The sequence below is a fragment of the Acyrthosiphon pisum genome, chromosome A1 (genome assembly GCF_005508785.2).
Source record: "Acyrthosiphon pisum isolate AL4f chromosome A1, pea_aphid_22Mar2018_4r6ur, whole genome shotgun sequence".
In the NCBI taxonomy this organism is placed as follows: domain Eukaryota; kingdom Metazoa; phylum Arthropoda; class Insecta; order Hemiptera; family Aphididae; genus Acyrthosiphon; species Acyrthosiphon pisum.
The window spans coordinates 135,209,697-135,235,037 of NC_042494.1; the positions used below are offsets into that span (position 1 = coordinate 135,209,697).

At 30.8% G+C, this 25,341-nt stretch overlaps 1 protein-coding gene across 3 annotated transcripts in view; it reads left to right on the forward strand.

Annotated features, from left to right (window-relative positions):
- Positions 1 to 871: 871 nt before the first annotated feature.
- Positions 872 to 25,341, forward strand: part of LOC100573836 (collagen alpha-1(XVIII) chain) — a 285,075-nt gene continuing 260,605 nt past the window's right edge. For all 3 annotated transcript variants that reach the window (XM_029488395.1, XM_029488396.1, XM_029488397.1), the window contains exon 1: positions 872 to 1,389. In XM_029488395.1, the coding sequence (XP_029344255.1) occupies positions 1,385 to 1,389 (5 nt within the window). In that variant the 5' untranslated portion in view covers positions 872 to 1,384. The remainder of the gene's footprint in view (positions 1,390 to 25,341) is intronic.

Below are 25,341 nucleotides of genomic sequence, written 5' to 3' on the forward strand. Positions count from 1 at the left end.
TCGTAAACGACGGTCGGCTATTGCGACACGAACACTTGTTGAACGTCTCATTAGTGCAATACTATTAAATTCGTCCTAAAACCGGATTGCCACGTGTGGGTGGCGATCGGCGATTGGAAATCTTTTGTAAGATCGCATGGATCGGGAATCCGTCGGACTTCACGATTGTCTGTGTGTGTAAGGCCGGACATCGACTGCGCATCACGAGCCAAAGAAAATAGTCGTTTTCGTTTAATATTCTGCTTATTTGCTAAATTTCTAATTTTGAATCGTATGTTCAGTGGTTGTTATCGTACGTCGTCGGCTGCAGTGTATGAACTCGCCAATCCGCTCGTGCAGTGTTTCCCCCTAAGTACACAATGCTCGCGCATATTATCTGCAACACAAATACAATAATGATATAAATATCAAACTCCGCCGGCTTTTGGCGTCGAATCGCTGTCGAGAGGAGTCGTAGCGTACAGTATAACTACTGTTGTTGTTATTATAACGTGGGGAGTAGCATATCATTATCATTATTATTACGTGTGTGCGGCGGGGCAAGGGGTGCGCTCGTGAGAGTTTTCCCGACGACCGGGTGGGTGGCGGCGGCAGTGGGGGGGCGCAGGGACCCGCGGCGAGAACAGAAGAAAAACGGATTTCCTCGGTTTTCGGCGAGTGTATAGTTTTCAAGCGTGTCGGGTGTTTACGACTCGGCGGGGTGTATCCGTCCGATGACGGCGGGGGCGTAAGCGTCACGGAGATCGCGGGGAGGGGCGGTGGTCGGCGGAGGCACGTAGGACCGCGTGCTCAGCTCCGCGCGGCGTCGGCGGCGGCGGGTCTCGCGTGTGCGTGTGCGTATGTGTATGTGTGCAGTACGTGTGTGTATCGGTTGGCTCTCAGTTGCCGGCAAACTATCGACGTGTTGTATTGTGGTGACGCCGTGTGCAGCGCAGCCCGCCGTGTAGTCTCGTCGTCGTCGTCGTCGTCGTAGTTGTCGTCTCGTCTTCTCGCATACCTATATATATATAGTGTCACATCTCCTCGCTCACCCGAACCCCCCGTATACCGCAACCCCGGTTCTATTCGTGTACCACACACACTACCCCTGTCCGTCCGCGTGCGTCTCCGGTCACCGTCGTCCCGCGAAGTTTTCTTGTGTGCGGTTTTTTTTTTTTACAGTCTCGCCTATCGCGATCGCGCAAGCGCCACCCTCCGAAGGGATATCGCGTGCCGAGAAATAACGTCTTCGGCGCACCGCCGCCGCCACCACACCCACCACCATCACCACCACTACCTCCGCCACCGATTCCACCGCCTCCACCGGCCGGCCGGCCAACACGTGGTCTCAGGCGCACGTGCACCGCCGCCCAGACACGTCCGAACGAGAGCGCGTCGCCGAGACATGTCGTAAGTCACGCGTTTTTTAACGTATCGTTAAATAATTATTGTATCCACATATAGATCAAAGGATCTCTCGGACGACCGTCGTATATTTAGTCAAGTCCTGGAATGCATATACGACCACAAGTCTGTGCAGTTTATATTAGGTATTCGCATGGTCTAAATATTTTAAGAAATGTCTCAATATTTTATGCCATGCGTTTGAATAAAGGTCCGACTCGGCCAAGTGTCATGTGGATTACTGATGAACTGCGTATTGTGATGGTAGCTATTCCAAAATATTTTTAGCATGACAAATTATATAGGCGTCATCACAGTTGTACTAGTTTTGCGCAGTAGATACGCATCTTCTTCACCTCTGGTCTATATCGTAGTTCTCCACTTTTCATTGGTTGATTTTGTTCTATGTTATATATGTATGTATATGATTGACAGCCAATAAGAAGTGGGGAACTACGATATAGGTGAAGTAAAGAGCGGAGGATGCGTATCAAAATGCTGTGATGATACCTATATAATTTGTCATGGGGTTTAGTAAGGGGGTTTACTTAGTATACATCGGTAACACGAGCTGTTCATTTTTTAAGTACCTACCTACCTAATTCAGAAATGACTGAAAATTATTGGTCCAATATTTGGTTACACGGTGGCGATATAGATATTTATATCGCTAATCAGTATATTAATGTATTATACATCGGTTACTTGTATTTCCTCTGATATTATTGTTATAATTGCTATGTTAGATGCCAAGTTGTTTTAATTATCTATAGGACTAACATAGGTACTATATTATGGTGTGTATTTTTTTTTCAACCAAATCCCGTAGTTGGAATTTCATAAAACGTCTAAAATTTATTTTTCAAATTGGCCAGGCTTTTTCTTATTTATGTAATCACGCAGAGACAAAATATAACGTACTTCCTTGTAAACGACATTGTTTCATATTTCACCGCTGCATAGTGCCAAGACACAATATATTATAATATTCATGTACATCACCCCACGTTCTACTGTAAATTAATGCGACAACAATATAAAATAATATTACAAGACGTAGACTATTATATAGTTTATTCCCTTCAAAGATTGCCGCCCCCGACACGCGTCTTCGTCACGCGACATATTTTATGCGTGCACACGTATACGATACAGGTACATATCATTATTATTATTGTGTTTACGAATAACAATAATATATCATACACCCATTAACCGACACTTTTTCCTTTCAATCTTTATAATATCATATTGGTACCATGTTTATCCCACGGCAAACGGTAAAGCTTGTTAGTTCCTTTCCTTGTATCTATACCCGTCATACACGCGTTATTATTTCCTCTCGTAATATTCTAAGAATATCGAGTGCGATATAATCATGGCAGTTTTTTTTTTACGACGCATCCGAGCATCCGATTTCCCAGAGTTTCCTTTCACCGCTTTACGATATTATTATTCTTACCATATTGAAATAATACAATAAATCAAAAGTATCGATTTTACTATAAAAAAAACGATATGTTTCAGCGTTATAATAATACCAATATGGTTATGACTTTAAAGAGTCTTAGCAAATTATCAATACAGTTTTTGATGGTAAAATATGTACGAGGTACACCGATTGTTTATAAAGTTCTATGATTCAATTACACTTACAATATATTTTCGTAACAAACATTTTGATTTTACACGAAACTGCAACGTAATACGATCTTATGAGATTATTTTCATTCTATTAATCTTATGAGTTATGATAAACTAAACATAATATGAAAACCATAAATTATAGTCAAGAGACATTAATATAAAACTTGTCTACAGTCGGCATAACTCATATTTTCTACATGCAAAAATATACACCTACCTTCTCGTCATATCTGAATTTTTGTATAAATAATTAAATGTCAGGACATTACTAACGGCGTTATTAAAATATATTCTTTAAAACATAACGTTTTTGTGCCGCAATAAGATTTACATAAGTACCGAAATATTATTATGATATATTATCAGAAGCATTCAAGAGAAATAAATTAAATTTCATACGATAAAAGTATTTATAAGACAACGGTATAAACTCATATAGGTATTACCAATGTTTATTTAAATAAACAATATTATTCAAGTAAATTGATTAATAACCGTTATAAATTGTTACATGTTAACATTATAGAATGTGACATTGATGAGTCAAGACTTAAGATCCTTGTGCCATAGTACTGTACCTAAGTAACGACCGTTGTGTGTGTACCTACTATATTTAATGGGTTTTATTTCAGACGATATGTAAAGACAATAATTACTGTTCGTTATTAAATACGGTGAAACCTCTGAACAACGGACACTATAGTCATGGATTTTGCACAGGTGTATACTATGTCGTTAGAGTAAGATGTACAAATATGTGTATAATGTGATTTATCCTTTTATGATAATTTTAATGCCTGTCGGGGAAATGTTGAAAGACGTCTGTATAAATTTATAATATGGCAGTTAATAATATTTTCATAATATTCAAAATTATAGACTACAAACGTAAAACTAGTAAATATAATTTTGTATTTTAAAGGAAGCTTAATACTTGCGTATTCCACGCGATTTAATATTATTATTAAATTATTTGTTTTATCCTATGGATTTTTTAAACTGTTGATGCATACGGCATTACACGACATACCTTAGTTGTAAAGACGTTTACTTCCCTAATATCGTTGTCTTAAAAATAATGAATTATATGAATTATGTAATATTTTAATGATCTGGTTTAACCTTCTGCACATAAATATTTCTCACTCGATGTTCTTAATCGTATAATTGGCTTTGTTTTTTAATATTGGAATCCATCTCTGTCATCATTTTTATATTCAATAAGTATTTTTTCAGTAAACGTGTCCATAATATTATTCATATCACTTAAATAAGTTGGTCATTGTACAGTAAATAAGTAATAATATAATATTTTTATTTCAAGTTTCGTTTCATATACCTATTAAGTATTAGTGTTATGACACACTTGAGAGTATAAAATAATATTATACTGTTAAAGACATTAATTTCATTATAAGTTCTTCTTTTACAATCTTAAGAGTAAATTATTATGATAATATTATTATATCTCTGTTCACAATATTTAATGCACACAGCACATTGTAATATAGAATATTATAGGTACCTTTACATACAAGCAATAGTATTTATGATTTTTATTCCAAAGACCTATGTCAATAACACGATAATCCTTGTTTGTATTAATGTTTGAAGTTTCTTCTTTTTGTTAAAACCATTAAGTCTAATTTGAAATATTATGAACATACTATGCAGCTTTGTTTTCGTGTTATTTATTAACTCACAATATATTGGTCGGTTGTCGGATATTACATAGACTATAAAGATATATCGTACGTATTTCTTGGTATCTTTTTAATATGTGAAAATAAATCACTAGAACACTAGTGGGTGCTTAGAATAGTTTTTGTTAAATGTCAAACAAATACCATGTTACAACAAAGGTCTTAAAGGCTTCGTAAAAAAAATATTAAAAAAAATAGACTATTATTATTTTTATTAAAAAAATAACTTAATACAATTTCATAATACGCATGGGCGTATAAAATTGGATATTTTATTGTTTCTATATTATATTTCGTACTCATCGATATTACGTGACTTATAAAAAATATTGATAATAATTGATACCATTGACGTTTTTTTAGAAATAGTACCTCAGCTATCATAATAATTTTAAAGCTAAAACATTTATAATATTTTGATAACCTATGTCTTATTTCAAACGACAATGTCAAAGATGGATATATGAGGAAATTTCTTATTATATCGCATAAAAATAAATACTATCTTTTTAATTTTCAGAATTACCTAGGTAATAAGTTTTATATTAAAATAAAATGAAATTGTAAAAAATATGTTAAGGTATTAAAAAATATAGTTTCTACATGAAATTAATATTAACGTTTAATTTTATTTAATAAAATATAATCTTGTTTGTAATAAATTTAGTTTTTCTTGTACTTATAATACATTTTTATCCTCTTAATATTAAGTTTTATTCAAACGATATTAAAAACTGTATTGCAAATTTAATAAATTTTTTCCACTATTGACGCTGGAATTTTTGTAATATCTATAATAATAGCTCAAAACAGAAAAATTTTTATTTCATATTTTTATCACTATAATTTTATACCTATATCATATTATTTATCTATTGACTTTTACATAATTATACACCTAATAATCTACTTGTATAATCCTAAATATTATTGCCACATAATATTTAGTTAGGTCAAGCGCTTATAAAATACATAAAAAATAATTGTAATAATTGGATTGGTAACAGAACTCTTCAGAACTAATAGCAAACAGTAATACATATTTTCGCATATCTAGTTTTGTAAAAGTAAAAAAAAAAAAGTTTCACATTAATTTGCATATAAATCGATCCGGCTATTTTCAATATTTCTATACGATTATAAAAAACCGATGCTGGTACAATGCAAACAACACGAACAAATCCAGAACTAAAAATATTTAATACTTTATGATTTAAAATTTAAATAAAATATTTATCGAATGTTAATTTAGTTTAAAGCGCAACATATGAATTTCACACAGCTTTAATAGGTATCATATTTCATTGGATTTATTATTATTACACTAATACAGCTTAAGGGCTTGTTTTAATATACAATTATCCATCACAAATTTAAATTCGTATTTAACAATTGAATAGACTCTATCTAACAATACTTTTTTTTTTTTTACATAAATTGATCAAAGAGTTTTTTATGTTTAGTATCAAATTATTTTATTAAATACGCTGTTTTGATTTATTTATATAAATAAAAACAATTTCACTGCTTGATACGTACTTAACACTTTTAAAAACTGGAGTTATGTTTCAACATTTTTTCAATTTTGTATTAAATAGTGAATAAATATTCACAATTTTACACGCCTTTTTAATTTAAAAACGAATTTGTATTACACGGCTTTAAAAAATATATTTTAGATTATAATTTAATATTGTTCTTCTTATTGTGTTTAGTTATTTTTGATTTGTTGTCTCATATTGTTTTAAAATTCAACAATAATTAAATATGATCTGTGATTGCTAAAGCTAATATGATATTTAGTACACTACTTTAATTATTGAACTAATTTGGAATGTTTATCTCTAAACCAGTACAACCACTTAAGAATCAAGGTACGACTATTTTTTATGCAATGTTCAGCTACTATAAATTGATGAATACAATTCGTTGCACACATATTTCGCACCATTATTATTTAATCCGGCTAAATATAGAAAAAACATGACTAAATTTACATTAACTTATAATCGTTATGTTACAGATAGGTATCATTCAAATAAACGCTCACTGTTATTAAAACGTTGAAGTGCTAACACTTTGATAAACCTACAATAAAAATAAATATGTGTATACGGTATACTCGTTGATCGATTCCTAAAAAGAATTTGAAAAAATTAATCAATTTGTCTTATTATCATTTTTATTTAATTTCCATTTGAGTTTGACGGTCTTGAAATGTTTAAAAAAATCATTAATCGGATGAAATGTATGCATATTTTTTTCCTCGACCGTGTTGTTATGAAAAATAATAACTGTTTCAAAGCATAGTTTTCTATTTGTAAAAAAAAAAACGAAACCATGATAATATTGAACAACGGTGTTGACCCCAACGTGTGTACCTAGTAAAAATGCTGGAGGCTACCCGTCAGTGAAGTTTATGAGTATTGCCAGACACGACAGCGCCCAACACTATAGCGTTGTAGATAAATAATACGAAAAATAAAATATACCTAATAGGTTATATAAATTTGTGTTATTATGAGTTCCACATGGATTTTTAAAGTCATCGTTTTTAATTTCACTCACATTTTCAGATTTTACGACTATAATAATATTATAAGACACGCGTGATTTCCAAATTATTTGATTCGTTTTAATAATAATTTTCCCCTTGTTTTATGCTATTTTTTTTTATGTCCAGCAGTTGTTTTATCGTATATCGGCACTTATAAATATTGCTACTAGATTCGTTACATCGTGATTTGAGTGTTCGAGTTGGACGTGTAGAAGAAGTATCGATTTTACGAATACTCACTGTTATTGCTTTTGAAATAATATCGACTTTTGGTTTGCAGCCAATATTCATTGATACTGTATGGCTATCCGATTCTGATAATAATATAAAAATAATGGAATACCTGACATGATGAGTCTTGTGCTTGAATCTTACGGCATTCAGATGATATTAGATCATAAATTATAGATAGGTGTGGTCGTGCACGGGATGGGTTTGAAACCGTAAAAAAAATGTATATTTTATGATTCACAGCCAATAGTGCTGTTCCGGTGGATGACTATTACCAATGACGACATGTCGGCGGCATATTAGCTTCATAAATTGAACTATAATTGATTATTTAACTTACTGTAGAATTATTATAATAATTTAAATAATTTAAATAATTATTTTAATTATCAGCTACACATACATTTAGCGTGCATGAATTGTATATAAAATGTTTTCCTATTGAATCACTTTAATAACTGAATTATTATCAACAGTTATATATCTCATTCGCAACACAAATGTCACCTACGTCAGTTGATAAATTATCAAAACATACACTGTCTAGTGACCGACCACACACGATTTTTAGACAAATCATACAAATTGTCATCATTGTATAAATGCAATTTTTCTGTTTTTTAATGTAAATAATATAAAATATAGTATCGGTTCACGGACAATCAGAGTAAGCCTTAGGGTATAGGTAAAATATTAAAAAAAAATAATTAATTCTACGTCGTTCACCCGTCGAGGTACACATAATAATATTATACCAAGGTACCAGAGAACGCGACCGAAAATATGACAAGTGTAATGTGGGTGGTGATAACGTACTATTATATTATACACGTGGTGTTATGATTTTTCTGTTTTGTATATGTAAATAATATTTAATATAACGCCAATACACGAAAAATCAGAGTGAGTCTTTATCGGTATGAAGATAAAAAAACAGGTAAGTGGATGTCGTTCTGCTGTACAGTAGATTACAAGTGGGTCATTGTATAATGGTTGTATTAAATTTGAATTCAATGATATAATATCATTATATAAGAAAAACGATTCTGAGCGGAGATGGTATGTCAGTCTGGATATTTTATATTGTTATTATTTATTTTATCATGTAGGTAATCAAGTTGAACTAATATTAAAATATTACACTTTTTTATTCGTTTATATGGTGATAAACAAAGTGTTAGAAATTAAAATCCCATTTTTAGCGTTTTTTCGTAATTTTTCGGTTGTTTTTCCAGTGGCATTAAATAACTATTGGGAAAATCGAAAAATGACCTCTTTAAAGTACCATCTTGGTTCAATGTGCTAAAAGATAAGGTACTATATGTTGAAATCGAAACACTCCTTCTGGAAGAAATTTTGTATACAGGATATAAAAATAAAAATAAAAAATAAACACCATTGTAAAAACAATAGCTCCCTCGCTCCGCTCAGAATCTAAAATGTGCTACCCACAAAAATTAATTATTTCCACGTCGTGTTCGCCCGTCCCTTAATAAACATACTAAAATAATTATTACAGGTACGAGCGATCGAAAATTTGATAATTGTTAATGTCGGTGATCGTAATGTACTATTATATTATTATACACGTGGTGTCATGATTTTCCTGTTTTGTATATTATGTAAATAATATAAAATATAACGCAAATGCACGGAAAATCAGAGTGAGCCTTTATCGGTATGCGGATAAAAAAAATGCGTTACACACACAAATTAATTAATTCCACGTCGTTCGCCCGTCGCGTGATGCACATAATATTATTATAATTATTATTACCTAGTACGAGTGATCGTGTATAATATGACAAGTGTCGGTGATCATAATATTATGTAGTATTTTATAATAATATACACACCCGAATTAATACGCGGATCCGAGCCCGATTTAATCCACGGTATTATTGTACAAAACGGTATGATCAATAATCGTTTAATTTAACGTGTGCGCCGACTGACGATTATCATCTTAATGTATTCATCTTCGACATTCGTCTCGTTAGAAAAAAATAACTAACACAATATTTCTGACATCATTCATCCTATTGTTTTCCTTTCAGTGCGCGCACGCCCAGCAATTATCGAAACCGGTTCAAAATTTCGAATAAATTACGAGCTCGAATCGTATGTGTTTTTTATTTTTCAAATATATAATATTCCCCGTAGTCCAATAACAATCAATCCTAGCCTATACTATGCTAATCCTATCCTATGTTAGTGTTTATTTATAATTATTATTATTATTATATTATCGCACTAATCAAAACCAAATTATCGGGTAGATCAATATTTATTTATGGTGCCCAAGTACCCATATTATAATATTATGATTTATTAATATTATTATTTTTCCGACATATCATTAAATAACATTGATGTCGACAGCATAATAACACGACGAAATACGGAAATTTCACCAAATATTGTTGGTATTAATACCATACGGAAACATTTGGCTATGAACCATTTTGATTTATCATTTTAATAACAATAGTGAGTTTGTAATGAATAAGTTAGTAACCTTATTATTTAATTATTAAATTATATTTGTTTATCCAATTTGTATATTACCGTTGAACAATATATTATTTTAATTTATCTCAAGTTAGGCGCATTATTATTGAGAAACTGACAGTAATTTGTATTCTCTACAAATCACTCGTAGTAAAATATAATAAACTAAAATTATTGAAAAGCATTGAATTTGTCATAATAATAAAATAATACAAATCATACAAAATATATCTCACTATGGATTTTATAAACTGTTGCGTCTGATGAGAATGTGTAAGCTCAAATTCGTTTGATATAGTATAATTTATTAATAATATTAGTCAAATGGTATCGTTTTTATTGCTTAGAATGAGATAAACATTTAAATTTGATATCTTATAATGCTGTGTATTATCTGTTTGATATGGAAAATACCAGATTTTAAAAGTTTTTTAAAAACTAATTTCAGAAAATTGTTTTAAGACTCGTGAAATTTTGAAAGTTACATTTTTATTTAATGGTAAGTTTTTCTATACTACTTTTTCGGTTTTTAAAACGTATAAAATGTGCATAAACATAAAATGTTTTTGTACGCTACAGCTAAAATACTGAATAACCTAAGCAATGTTCTTTTAACATAGGTAAAAGCCACTCAGGTTTTTAGTAACAAATATATCATCTTTCTTTAAAAATTACCCAAAAGCAGTCTGATATAATATGATGTTTGTATAAAAAAAGTTATGTAAAATGCATATTTTTTACGACATAGTAAAATTGAATTATATTAAAGATTTAAATACTTATTAATATGAATCCAACCACTTTATGAATTGATATTTTCTAACGATTCATAGACATCAAGTAGCATACATTGTCTACATATTTTCGATGATAATATTATGATAAATGAAACACACTAGACTATTATAATATTTCTTATTAGATAACGTGAACAACGTTATGATTTCAACTCTATTTTCAATAATATGATACAAAATATTTTATTATACTCGTTATATATGATTAGGTAGTGACTCATTAATCATTTTGTTTGTTTCTGCAGAAATTCAGCAGACTACAAAATTTATTAAAATATGTAAAAATTATACATAATATTCTGTACTTTTTTATTTCTGTTGCACGCCACATTTAAAATCCAAAATTTTTTTTTATACGTGTAAGAATTTCATAGAAATAGATTCAATTCTTACTTTCACAAACTTGTAGTAACGAAGAAAATGGTATTCTATTATTAATCATGTAGGTACTCATTAACACTCTTATTGAAATTAGTGAAATATGAAGGTATTAACATATTATTTTCTTTATTTAGTAAGGTATTTATAGGTAAGCCTTTTAAGCTCTAAGCTAATTTTTCTCACATTTCAAAAATAAAAGTTTACTTTTGAAAAAAAAAGCACCCATTATCGAATAATTTACACTCTATATTTTTTTTAAGCCCCTTCTTCGTGTCCCAGGATCCAAAAACAACGACCTATAAATATTGCTGAAGAGTCCTATACTATACAGTTAGTATAGCTTTTCCTCGCCTTTTTTAGACCGTGCTCAGAGCAATAAATAAGATTCACAAAGGGGCTTAGTCAAAGATAAAGGGATTTTATTACGTCCACTGGCAACGGATTTTCCTTTCCTAACGTCTTAATAGTTATTATTGTAATATTATACGGAATTTCGTTTGATTTTAATGCCTACTAAAGTCACTAGTTACACTCTCGATAGTTCCTAAATCATATTAAGTGTTTGGTATTATAGCGTTGTACTTCATACACTAATAATTTGATTATATTATTATCCAGTTACCACAATAAATTTTCAAATTTAACACCGTTATACCTGGTATATCAAATGAATTACACACATTATAGTTATTTATTGGATTAAATAATATATTTTTATTTTTTAGCTGTACGCTGTATTTTTAGCTAAATATTATATGTGTGTTTAAGAACTTAATTAATATATCATTAATAATTATTATTTATTACACAATCGTGTTTACTTAAACTATATTTAAAAAAATGTATAATATGGTAGTTCACCATTAATAGACACCATGAAAGCGTTAATCGATATTCCTATTATTTCCGATGACTGATTAAATATTTAAATATCATGTATTATGTATGCCTAAAATTTAATAATTTCATAACGGTTATATAGGTATAACTATGCGTAATCGATTCACATATTATTGTGTTGGCATAATATTTTTAATTCACTGGATTATAAGATATGAGTTCATATTTAATATTAATTCATCGTGGCAGGTATATTATGTATTTATTAATTATCACAGATTTTATAATTATTTGACCTACCACCCACAAGTAAACCAGTATTATGATTCCAAATCAACTTTCTAGTTTCTAGTGTTCATTTAATCGTTCATTACTAAAGCGACAGGCATTTTTAATCCATTCATTTAATACACGTGTAATGTAAAACCTACTACCTACCTATACATTAATGGAATATGGTTTTTACGGATCCACTAATAATTGATCGGAATCTTCAAACTGAAATATATTATTATCCTGTTTGTGATACCACTTATTAATTAGGTATATATAACATGGTAGAGCGTTTAACTCAATTTGTAGGTAATAATATTAAAAAAAAAAAAAAAAAACAAGATATATTTAGATTTTAGTTCTAAAACTCAACGATTTAGTGTTTCTGGTCTTTATTATTCATTTTTAATTAATAGATTTAATATTTGACGAATTTGTCCATCGATATTTTTTTTTTCGTTATGTAATATTGTTATCATCAGTTATAATAAAATAGACTTAGGTATTTTATCTAAAAATACTTCTTTGTACAATATCTGAGCAAATTACACATGCACCTAGAACACAATAAATAATAATAAATAATCCATATAATAATTCTGAAGTACATAAACATTATCATTAATTGATTTCAGTGATTTATTTTAAAATCCGATTAAAGTGACGACAAAAAAACGATCATTCGATATGACGACGACATTATTTTCAAGGAATTCGTTTCTAAAAGAAAAAGTAAATAAAATACTTCCCTTAGATCACCTTTTGTCAACATAGCAGGGAGCCGTTAACCAAAGACCGCGCCAGACATTATCATTGTTTTTCCTCGATACGGTGGGCACGAACAAAACCCACTTCAAGCCCGGACCCTGATATTGTGCTTTACATTTTTTTCTCCTTACTTTAGTTATTATCATAAAAGCCCGGAGAAGAGGACATTATGTAGAGAGGAAAATCCATTACTTCGATGTATTCCTTTGTTTGGCGTTAGAGCGATGACAACATCCCGTGAGTCGAACATTTTTCTTCAAAATTGCACAATGAATCAGCAAATTCAAGTGTTTTCTCGGTGTTATTATGATTCGGCAGACGTGAACCGAGTTTATTTTTTTGTAAAATCAAATTTTTTATTAAGTGATAGAATAATCGAGTCGAATAATTTTGGAAAACATTTTATACAATATACCTACTACGCAGCCCACGTCACTCGAGTGGGTGGTTAGTAGCTGGTAACCACTAAAGATTTGTCGGCAAACGGTGTGGTAAAAATAACGCGTCTCGTTCGAACGGCTTCCTGGCTCGGCAATATAATAATTCAAGACGCAGCACTTAGGCACAACGTATTCTTTCACATTATAACCTTTCGCCGGCACATAACACTGTTGCGACGTCCATCTTCTTCAGTCTTTGGTACGCGTAATTGCGTATGCGTATACGGTTTTTCTCTGAGGTCGTGATCCTACAGTTGGTGTATAAGTGCTATTGTTCTATACGCGAGTTGTACCACGGTATAGCGGTGGTGCCCCGTAGTCTGTTGTAGTTGTTGCTCCAACGGTCGACCGGTTTTGGGAAACCGAAAGGAATATAATAGTATAATTAATCGGCAAACACTTCTCGACGACTCGGAGATGCGTGAAACCACTAACGCGGGAACCGGTTACCGCCAGGTTATGATACCTATTTTATAATATATAATATTATATGCGTGAAATATGACTTAAGTGCTTTATATATTGGTGCAGTAAATATTATAATAGGTACACTATTATAAAGCGTTTCTTACGGTAACTCGCACGCTGTGCACGTCACGTCGTCTGATATTCATTGACTGGTGTGCTGAAAATTTAAAAAAAAAACTTATACTCGCCTCGCCCGAAAAAAATATTATTGTGTCGTAAAGGGCGATAACTTCCGGCGAACACGTGATTACAATATTATACTAGTAAACCAAGAGAGTACAAGTAAGCGCAAAACCGTCAACGGACCGAATATTATTATTTATTATGTGCTGTTTCTCGGAGAAAAAAATCATACGCTGTGTGGAGATGGAATTATACATCCCACCTAGTATAATATGACGCTCATTTTTTACTGGAATCGCATTTTGAACGATAATGTAATCATTGTAATCTAAAGACTTATTGAACTGGTACATTTCAACCATTGCCAGATACCACATGGGGTCGAGAAAATATTGAGTTAGATACGCGCTTTGGGTCTTTTCTTAGTCCCACAGATCAAGTATTTAGTTGCTTCGTAATTTGAAATATTCAACGTTTATGATTAACAATCGTACTTTTGTATAACAAAATAATAATGACTTATAATTAAAATAGATATCATAAATCAAGTCTAACAATTACAGGTGATTTTTTTTTTTAAATTCTGGTCATTGTGCTGTATCTCGAAAATCATATTTAGTTATTTAAACTATAATATATGTAAGGTTGTAATTTGATTCTTAAAAGAAATTGTTATTTACGTTCTTAATTAAAAGTTTGTAGACATTTTTTCAAACAGATTTTATTTTCATCAAAAAATAATTAGTTAGTATAATAATGGAATATCGTTTGTATTCCTAATTAAAATAATTGTACATCAAGTGTTAATTATATTAGTGTTTACATAATAACCATTATGTCCCATAATATAATAATTTATTATTTTGCCGTTCTTTTTAATAATATTGAAATATTTAAAATCTATAGGTATGACACTTATTTTTATTTTGTTTTGAATGATATTTTATGATAGTCAAAATGTATTAAATTGTCACAAGAACACTTAAGAAAATAACTTTATGACGATTTTTGAAGTATTATAAATATCTTTAGAATAGTGTTTAATATTTTTGAAAAAAAAATCATTCATTACATAATAATTAATAATCCGATTTCGAGTGAAACTGTGAAGTGTGATAAAGTTTACGAAAGAAATAAATCGATAATATTGATTCAAACCGTTTCTGTTAATATCATTACTATAGGTAAACCAACAATAGAATGTTTTGAGTAACTAGTATACATATAACATATAGGGACGGTTGTACGTAGATTCAGAAATATATTATTACCTATTCTAAACTTACTAATAAATTCGTCCCATTTCGTTCGGACTTAATTCGATCGTCGGTGGACGTTTTTATTTATTTACTTTTTCTTAATACCACGTCTAACCACCCGTGGTATTAACCGCCGAAAATAAAACACGATACGTCGTTCGATGTCAAATCAAAAACGTTCGGTGCCGCCGACCGATTTTAGACGGACGCGCTAAGCCTAACCTTTAATATTAACGTCTCTAGTATAAGTCGTGCGTCCAATTTATTTAAAGTTTATTAGGACCGTTTGCGCGCGCACAACAAATTATATTGAAAACGTACTCTGTTTCTAGAACAAATGCCGGTGCCGGGTTCGCCATTTTAAAAACGTCGAAGCTCCGGTGACTTTATTGACAGGTTTATTATGTTTCGTGCGAGGCGTTTCGCGTACACTATTATACTTACGCCTAGCAATGTGTGGGTTGACCTACCTACCCGTACTACACACCGTGCGATAGTGACACAAACAGATGGGCTCCGGGACAGTCGTTATGCCGTAATGTATAATAGTAAATCACTTCGCAGGCAGTTTCTGCCAAAATGCACGCCGGTCATACCTATACGGTTGTTATATTATTAAGACAGTGCCACGTTAGCAGCGAAAAATTAACATTAAAACGATAAGAAACAAACGGATCGCTGCCAGCAAACGAATGTATAGCGTTATAATGTATAATATAGTACCTACCGTCTCTATCGGCTGACGATCCGGCTCAAGTGCTTTATCGAGAGGAGAATTAATTTTTTTTCCGAGCTTTAAGTTTTCCGATAACCGGGTAGTACAACAATACCAAACACATTGACGTGAAATGTCCATAATATCATAATAACGCTCTGCGCGTACGATTTAGATTTCGAATCTGTATATCACAACAGTATGGCCGAAGATTATCAACATGATAGTAATATTACGTCGTTAGTGTTGAATAAGATAATCGGTAGGTACCTAACACACAATGCCGATGTTCCGAAAGGCATTCCTTGTTCGGAAAAAATGTCAAATATTTATAAAGTGGTTCTAGTCGTTGGTGGGAATTTTTTTTTTTTTTTATTTCTAGCTTGATAAAATCAAACATTTTTCGTGCAATTCGCAACAGTTTTTATGGTCTTCACTCGTTCGCTTTTTTTTTAAAACTAACACGTGATCCGATAAAATAAAAAATATATTATTCGCACATGCATTAGCCGATCACTCGTGTACGTTTATATAAATATAGTACCTATATTAGTAGCACATTATTGAATAAAGTCACTAGCCAAATAAAGTTATATTAACGTAAAATAAAAAAGTCTTATGTAACACGGTACATTCTAACAGTGAGTGGCTCATGGCCATAAATGAATTAATGTGCGCGATAAAATAAATGGATCCCTCGGAGGAACAATAATATTATTACGTTACTTGCGTTTACTATAAATCATGTTTTTTTTCCTACAACTATGAAATTCTCGGTTAGTTCTGTTTGAGTCGGGTAGGTACCCGACTTCAACATTATGTGAATAATATTATGTTTAATTACAATTTTACTATAGGCGTGAACGACGAAAAACCATAGATCATTACGTAATGTTATGCTGTATAAGATGATTCGTTACAGCGTTCAAATAGTTTTATTTTATTAATACTTAAATTGATTGCAGGTCTATCAGCCACAGCGAGTACACTCGCTTAAATATTCCAAATTATAGAACAACGATTTCAACTATCTACGCACAATAGTCAGATGTTATGATATTATTTTATATAAAAATATTATTACTATTACTATTACTACTTTTATTATAGGTATCTGATTACAATAATATAATCGGATGCGTTTACAAAATGTTATTACATTTCTGACGAATAAAACTGTTAAAACGCAACGAAATAAATTGACATAATACGTGGTCAATTTTCGTTTTAATCCAATTGAATTCGCACGAATTAAGTACCAAATAAGAAATCCGATCTATCTTGTTTTATATTGTAAACATAAAATAAAGTGTATAATTTTATATCACAATGAACTAAACTTTATACTTTTTTTATATCTCTGAAAACACATTTCTTGTAAAGAGTTTTCTATTTGATTAAATCCTCAACATGTAGATATAAACAATATAATTTTCGGTTGTACATTTATTTTAATACAATAACTTTATGCAAGTTCTAACAAAATAAATATTGTTATTCGAAATTACATTTTTTGTTTTGTTGTTGTTCCGTAATCTGTACATTTTTAGTAAAATATACTTTTTAATAATAAAACATCACTTGAAGTTTACGGAATATTATTATTGATATAATCATTAAACAAAAGAACAGAATATATATTAAAGTTGCTTAAACATTTTTTTCTTCAAACAAATAATTTTCGAATTGTGTTCTTGTAGTTGTATGTATTATAATATTTTATATCCATAATCTCCAAAATAACAACTTCAAAATCAAATTACTCTGGATCTTCGGACGCCATCCCGACATCATCGGAGGTCCAGGTCGCCAAAAGTAAAAATCTCATCCAAGTAATCATACCTTTCTCAAATCGTCTCGAACAATGATGTACTAGCATTAATTAAAAACAAATTTTACACATACATGACATGAAATAAATAGTGGTTGAAGTCAATTCATCCAAATATACGAAATCAAACACATTAATAATGTAATACTCAACTGGCCTTTCCTTCTCAAATTATTATTCAAAAAGTTCGTAGTCGTCATCACAATACAAAATATCTCGGACCACACGAAAATTGCACATAGTTTCTTTATAAGGATAGACGACGAGCCAATATAATATGCGTTACCTTCGGGGTCCTCATCGATATAAAACATATTTTCACCGAATTCAGCGTATAGGTCCAGGACAGAGAAAATCTCATGCTTCCGGGATTTCCAGCTGCATCACTCGACCAGGACCTCAATATCAATATGATACTATCATCGATTTAATCAAATCCATCTTCACCCCTGATCTACTCAACAAGATATCCTCAACTTTCCCTTCCGTATAGTGTTTAAGTGACCTTTATATTGTTACTTGTGCACCGTTATTCTACTATCGTTTATAAGTCCAAAGAAAATATGTTGTCTTAGTTGTTTGTCCGACAAAGGGTTTGTTACATACCTATTAGGTACCTTTACCATATTTTAAGTAGGTATTTAGAGCTCCATAAATATAAATAAATATAATAAAATCTATTAATAACTGGTTGTAAGTACCTATAGAAATCTAAGTACAAAACATATTTACACTCTGCGAATATCAAATGTTTTGATAAACAGAAAACGACGAGTTATATTTTTACAAAATAAGGTACGAAATAGGTACATAATATTTGATTAAGACTGCAAAGAAATATGTCAACTATTGTAAAAAAAAAAAAACAAACAATGCAACATGTATTACTGTGCAACACTACACTCACACCGTTGTCATCAAAAATACCGAACTAAACATGTTTTATGTGGTCAGTAAGTAGTAACACGGTCAACAACCGAACGTGATAAATACAAAGTGAGTTATGATAAAACCGTTTAATCAGCTATGATGTTTAGGATTAAAGTAATTCCGTTTTCCTATGGAACAAACGGGTTGTTTTCATGCGATCCATTCATCACTTTAGTTGCGTAATCTTCTCATCGTCTCACGGTCTAGACGCATAATATATTACAACAACCAACAGCGTCGGTCTGAGATCGAACAATATTCTTTTAGATTGTTCGTTCTGGACCATTAAATCAGACTTTAGTGGAAAATCGTCATATTCAGTCAAGTGCTTACATCATAATACATAATACCACTATAATATTATACCATATGATTCATCTTAGGTTATTTAAATTTATACATATACCTAAAAAAAAGGATCGGCTATATTAATGCTATATTAGTAAAATAGTCGAAAAAACCATTTCGTCGGTAAATAACATTTAATACAATATTATGCAATATCACTACAGGTACTATACTTAATTTATTTATAAAATATACTATAAGAGAGCTGCGTAAAAAATGCAGCAAAAACGTCAATATTATTCAATGTAAACCGCCAAATAAAATTCGTCACATATTAGTGGTCTGGGAGAAAATGTATTATTGTATTTATCGGTATAATTATAGTATTACATTAGTCTAGCTGTTTTCTCGTCCAACGGTGGTGCTAACACTTGAGATCTTCGTAGTCCCGGACCTTGGCCTTTTGGACGATATCATATTATAGAAATACGTTTTCATCTATAAAGCACACTCAAAAGTCGGTATACGCATTAGTGTTATTATGAAATCAAATCGAATAACGCAGGACGTATGCATAGTATTGAAGGCCATCCGAATTGATTTCGAGGGAGGTGAGATATTTAATGTTGAAATCATTAATAATAATGTACCTAAGATAATAACAATTGTTTTGACCACACAATGATCTATTAATATGTCTGCAATATAGGAGTTTATTAGGTTGGCCACTACGTCTCGAAATTACCATAATGTCGCGACAGAGTAGTTTTTGACACAAGGTACATAAGGTTTATTTTTATTTTTAAACATTAAAAATCTTTAAAAAAAAAAATTGACCTAACACAGTACATTCGATACAATTCGTTATCTGCATACTTTCTTTACGCCGGTCTTGTCCGATAGGTGAACAGTATGTGAACGACCCCAACTATAGCACTGCAATGCGTGTGGCACGTTCTTATACTATTGTTATTGAACACAACAATGCATATGACCGTAAATACGCTGTTCGGAAACATTATTTCAAGTAATGGTTATAAATTATTCGTAGTCTATATACATAATCGTATATGTATATATTCGTCCTTGTAGGCATAGTTTTCAAACACAACATCATTATATATATATATATATCTTCTTTTTATTTTTTTTTTGTGTTTCAGAGGGCGGGACGTTATTTGAAATAAAATTAATTATAGTTTTGAATTAATTTCGGGGAGTACGTTCTCCCGATAAATACAATAGTATAATAGATTTGATTTCATAATATAATATGTACGTTTTACTATCGATAGGTAACTTCGGTTTTCTCCAAGTAAAAATACTAAATAGTGACGTGCGAGTTTGAGTGTAGTCAACACATCACGGTTTTTGGACTATAAAAAAATTAACGATTCTACCGACGAAGCGGACAATTCTAAACCCACAATATAATGTCATACGTTTATTAAATAGACAACATCGGTAGACATCTACTTACAATAATTAGGTATTATAATATCAAGCGGATTATTGAAGTATATATTTTTTACATGATGTATTATTATATGAAAACACTTTAAGTGTGTTGTACCAACAAAACATACAGACATATTAAATAGAGAACATTACAATACTATAGGTACATGATATATTTTTTATTTTCGCTTTACGTGTCCCCGCTGGAAAAATGTATTCTGTTGAGCGATTTATTGTGGTTTAGCACAGTTTAAATAATAATTTTACTTTGGAGGATCTCACTATATATTGTTATCATCACTTTGCAAAAGCCAATGTCGTGGTGGTGGTACACTAGCTGGTACCGTATGCGGTGTGATAAATGTAGGTCGCATGCTGTTGCGTATTGTTGGTTAAACTGTAAACCTTGTAAAAAGCCCGTTATGTATTAAAAAAATGACGTATCGATATATGCCTTATAGTCAGCTATAGATAAGAAAAGAAACAGCAAAGTAATGAAATACGTATGACAAACGTAGACTATCTGGGAATATTACGATGATACCTCAATAATTTTTTTGTTACCAGTAATCTGAAATACTAGACATGTTGCATCGCCAGAAAATGTTATTATTATTCAAACAAAAACAACAAAACAAGTATGCATTATGTACGCAACTCTTATAAAATTGTATTACATGGGTAGTAAAAAAAATATAATTTACTGAGAAATACGTTTTTAAGTCACATAGGCGTAAAAAAATATGTTTATGAACTTATCCGTTGAATTTCCGTTGGAAACAAATTTAGCTTACTATTTTATGTATTTGATATATTTTCTATTGTCTTTCAAAGAACAAATTTGTAAATTTGAATTAATAAGTACAAATACTAAGTGGATTTGCAGCTTTGAACTGACCACACGTCTAAATATCAAATTATTCCAAACAAATCGAAAACAAACAGCATGGGGAAATGTCGGATAATAATAATGTACATGTATGGTATGGGTTATTGCTCAGTAATAATATTAAATATTATAAAATGATTGTGGAATAAAAATACTAAATTCTAAATTTTTATTTGAAAATAAAATAACGAACTTCGATATAACATCCGTTATAACATTACTTTCTTCCAGGAAAATGTACGCATTCCAATTTCAAAGATTAAATAATAAAAATGATTTATTTCGGTTTTACTTTAATGATCACGGAGTGCTCACTGCAGCATGTTAGAGCTGCATAAACGCATGCAATTAATACGTCACGAAGACGTATTTATAATGACGTGTGACTCCGCTAATTATTTATTAGTAATAAAAGATATAAGTTCTGTGAATCGTATATTATACGATCCAGACGGGATTAGGTTTATTCCGTAGTCTACTAATAAACAAGCAGGAAAAAAAATCGGTGTATAAAAAAATCACCGGAAGAAAATGCATAAAAAAAGAAAACTTCGCCGACTCTTTTTTACGTAGTATAGTCGTATATTATATGAATCGTCGGAGAATAAATCTGGGACGAAACTTTGAAAAATTATGAATCCGTTACCAAGGCTTGCCAAAGCCCATTAAAATTAGCATTTAAATTAAAATCTTTTCGTTCACCCCTTTCTTCGTCCGCAAGTTATTGACTCCTCGTTTTTAATCCTTAAATTATAATTCTCCGCGTTCCGCAATCGAACAAAACACTGCGATGTAGAATTAATATTATTAATATTATTAGTCACCGCCAAACCCGCAGTAAAAAAAAAAAAAAAATAATTGCGTTACGTCATTGTAATAATAATAATGATATGTCTCTTATTACACATATTTTTTTATGAGCTGTATAGTGCCGTCATCCCGTCAAATATAGCAGCGATACAATAAAAAATATATTAACAATATCGTGTCGTCCGTTAATTTTATTATTCGTTGTAATGCGTGTGATCCGAGCTCGGGTGGTTGAGTCGCTGAGTGGTGCTCACGTTTTAATTCATCGAACATTTAGCAGCTTCCGACGTCCGGTTCCGGCCACGGTTTTTTTGACGATAAAATGAAATAATACTACGCGCCCAAAAGTATATCCGTCCAAAATGTGTACAAAGCACCGACTGTTTTCCAATAGACCGTTTTGGCGATGTCTGTACGACAAAACGTGCACTGCCACCGGCAATCGTATATAACAGCGCAGGCAGTTGGCCAGAATCAGTTGATTGCATTTTTTTTTCCGTGCACGCATTGATGAAATATTTTAATTTGAAAACATTCTTTGGATAATAATATAATATAGTTTGGTAACATATACATATTATAACACACGACCGCCGTGGTACAACATTATATTATAGTACGTCTTCTCGGTGGCCGCCGCGAGACTCCGAGTCAAGAATATTAATTGCACGTCGTGTTTACACGGTTTTACATCGACGACAACACTAGTAGGATTTTTTTTATTTCGATGTGAAAAATGTTCAGTTGAAATTTATTCAAAGTGTACAATACAGATACCCAGCACGCACAGTTAACTTTTGTGCACAAACTAAAACACTATTTATAGAACATAAATCTACCCGCTATTATCCAGTCATTTCTACGCGTGAAATTAATTCTCGCAGCATTTGAAAATCGTTGCGATTTCAGAAAAAAAAAATTCTGTGTCCCGAACCGCATAATATCATACAATGGGTATAACTGCAGAGACCAATTTTAAGTTTACTGCACGCAGGTCGAGATTGGTAGTGATATATATATTATATAATATGATTTATATATATATTAATTATTCGTAGGTACTACAATTTACATTCTGTTGACGGTTCTTCGTCGTTTCAGAAAATCGTCTTCGACATTCCCAAGTTGACATTTTAATTACCTACATAATTTTTCGTAACGGGTTTTGAGTGACAAGCTACCCAACGTAATATATTATTACCATAACCGAAGTTGAAGGTGTAACGCAAATTTGCGCAAATAGTGCTTATTTTTACAAGCTATATTAAATTGTGCATGCTTGTTTATAGTATTTTGTTCAACCAATTAGAATGCAGATGCCTTTACTCTGAAACATTACTTACTTAACCAATGTCATAACTCGTGTTATTATATAGCTACCTAACCTTTAGAAGTCAACGACCCAAGTCTGTCATGATATTTAATAACTATAATGAATAATAATTTGTTGCATTTGAAAATATAAATTTAACTTCCGATAAATGAGCAGCGACCACAACAGGTTTATTGGTTTTAAAATTAAACTATAATTATTAACTGTGTCTACCCAACATAATATTTATTATTTGTATTTGTTTTTACATTTGTTTAATATCATAATATTTTATATTTTTATATTGATTTATTAATGTTTTTTGAAAATCCAACACTCATATTAACTTATTTCAGGACAATAATACATAATCATCTTGAATATATTATTCAAGATTCATACACTATAATCGTAAATTTGATTCGTGTATTTTATTATGCACGCACTTACGGAAATAAGTTAAGATATAGACTATAGAGGTATATGGCCAAAGTTTTTACTATATATGTAAAATAAAAAAAAAGGTTCAAAGGTAACATATATAATCCCACAGGGACCAATAGTGTTGGGACTTCTGAAACGGTCAATCAATACGGTTATCATCATTCAGAGTATGGTTTGTTTGACATGTCTTGCAGAAAAAAACATCGAGAGTACAAAAATTTAAGGTTATATCACGTAAAATATTACCGAGTCAATTTATTCAGAATTTTGTCAGATCGTTGTATATTTAAACCCATAGTCAGCATAATATTTATTATATTTTATACTATTGCACTAGGTAGGATATCACTTACTCAATATTTTCATATACCTACCTAGTGTCATATTATATTAAGTAATGTTCATTGTTTAAACAGATGATAATAATGTCTTGCCATTAATGTTACATCAGATACCATATTATATTATTATCGTATTAAGCATGATATGATAGCTTTGTATATATTATATAGGTAATACAAATTATATAAAATATATTGTAAGCATAATTATTTTAAAAACATTAATGGTTAAATATATTTCCAATTTAAGTTTGATTTTGAATGATTTTAATATAAAATAACCTGATTGACAAACTAAAATATCCGAACAACATATTTATTTATTTAATAATTAAATAACCATATCAGCAACATCACAACACATTCATGAACAAAAAATTAATTTATAAACCTAAAATTATTATTATTATGTGTTATTTTTACTGTGTACCTAATGCATTTTAGGGAATATCTGAAATTAATTTAATAGAATTACTTAAAAATATAATCAAAATAATGAAACTTAATAGACGTAATGCATTTTAAATAAAATATTTGATTCATTCTGAAACGAATATATTTTTGTTACATTTAGAATCTAAAATATAAAACAAGTAAACAGTTAATACACTCCATTTTTTTATTATTTTTAATAATTTTTTTTCCTGATGATATATTATATCTGTGTAAAAATATTAAAAATGTACATCTATAACGCTAGTTGAGAGTAAATTGTGGTTTAGTTTCAGTTTATATATTCAAATATAATAATAAAATGATAAAAAGTATTTCTACTTTTGTACAAAATCATTAAATTCTATTTTTTGATACTCTATAATATCAAAGGTTATAAACTATAACCATTTTTTTTTAACAACTCGAGAATATTTTTAATGAACTATACAACTTTTCATTATACTCATACATTTTTTATTATTCACGGTTAACGTTTTCCTAGCATAT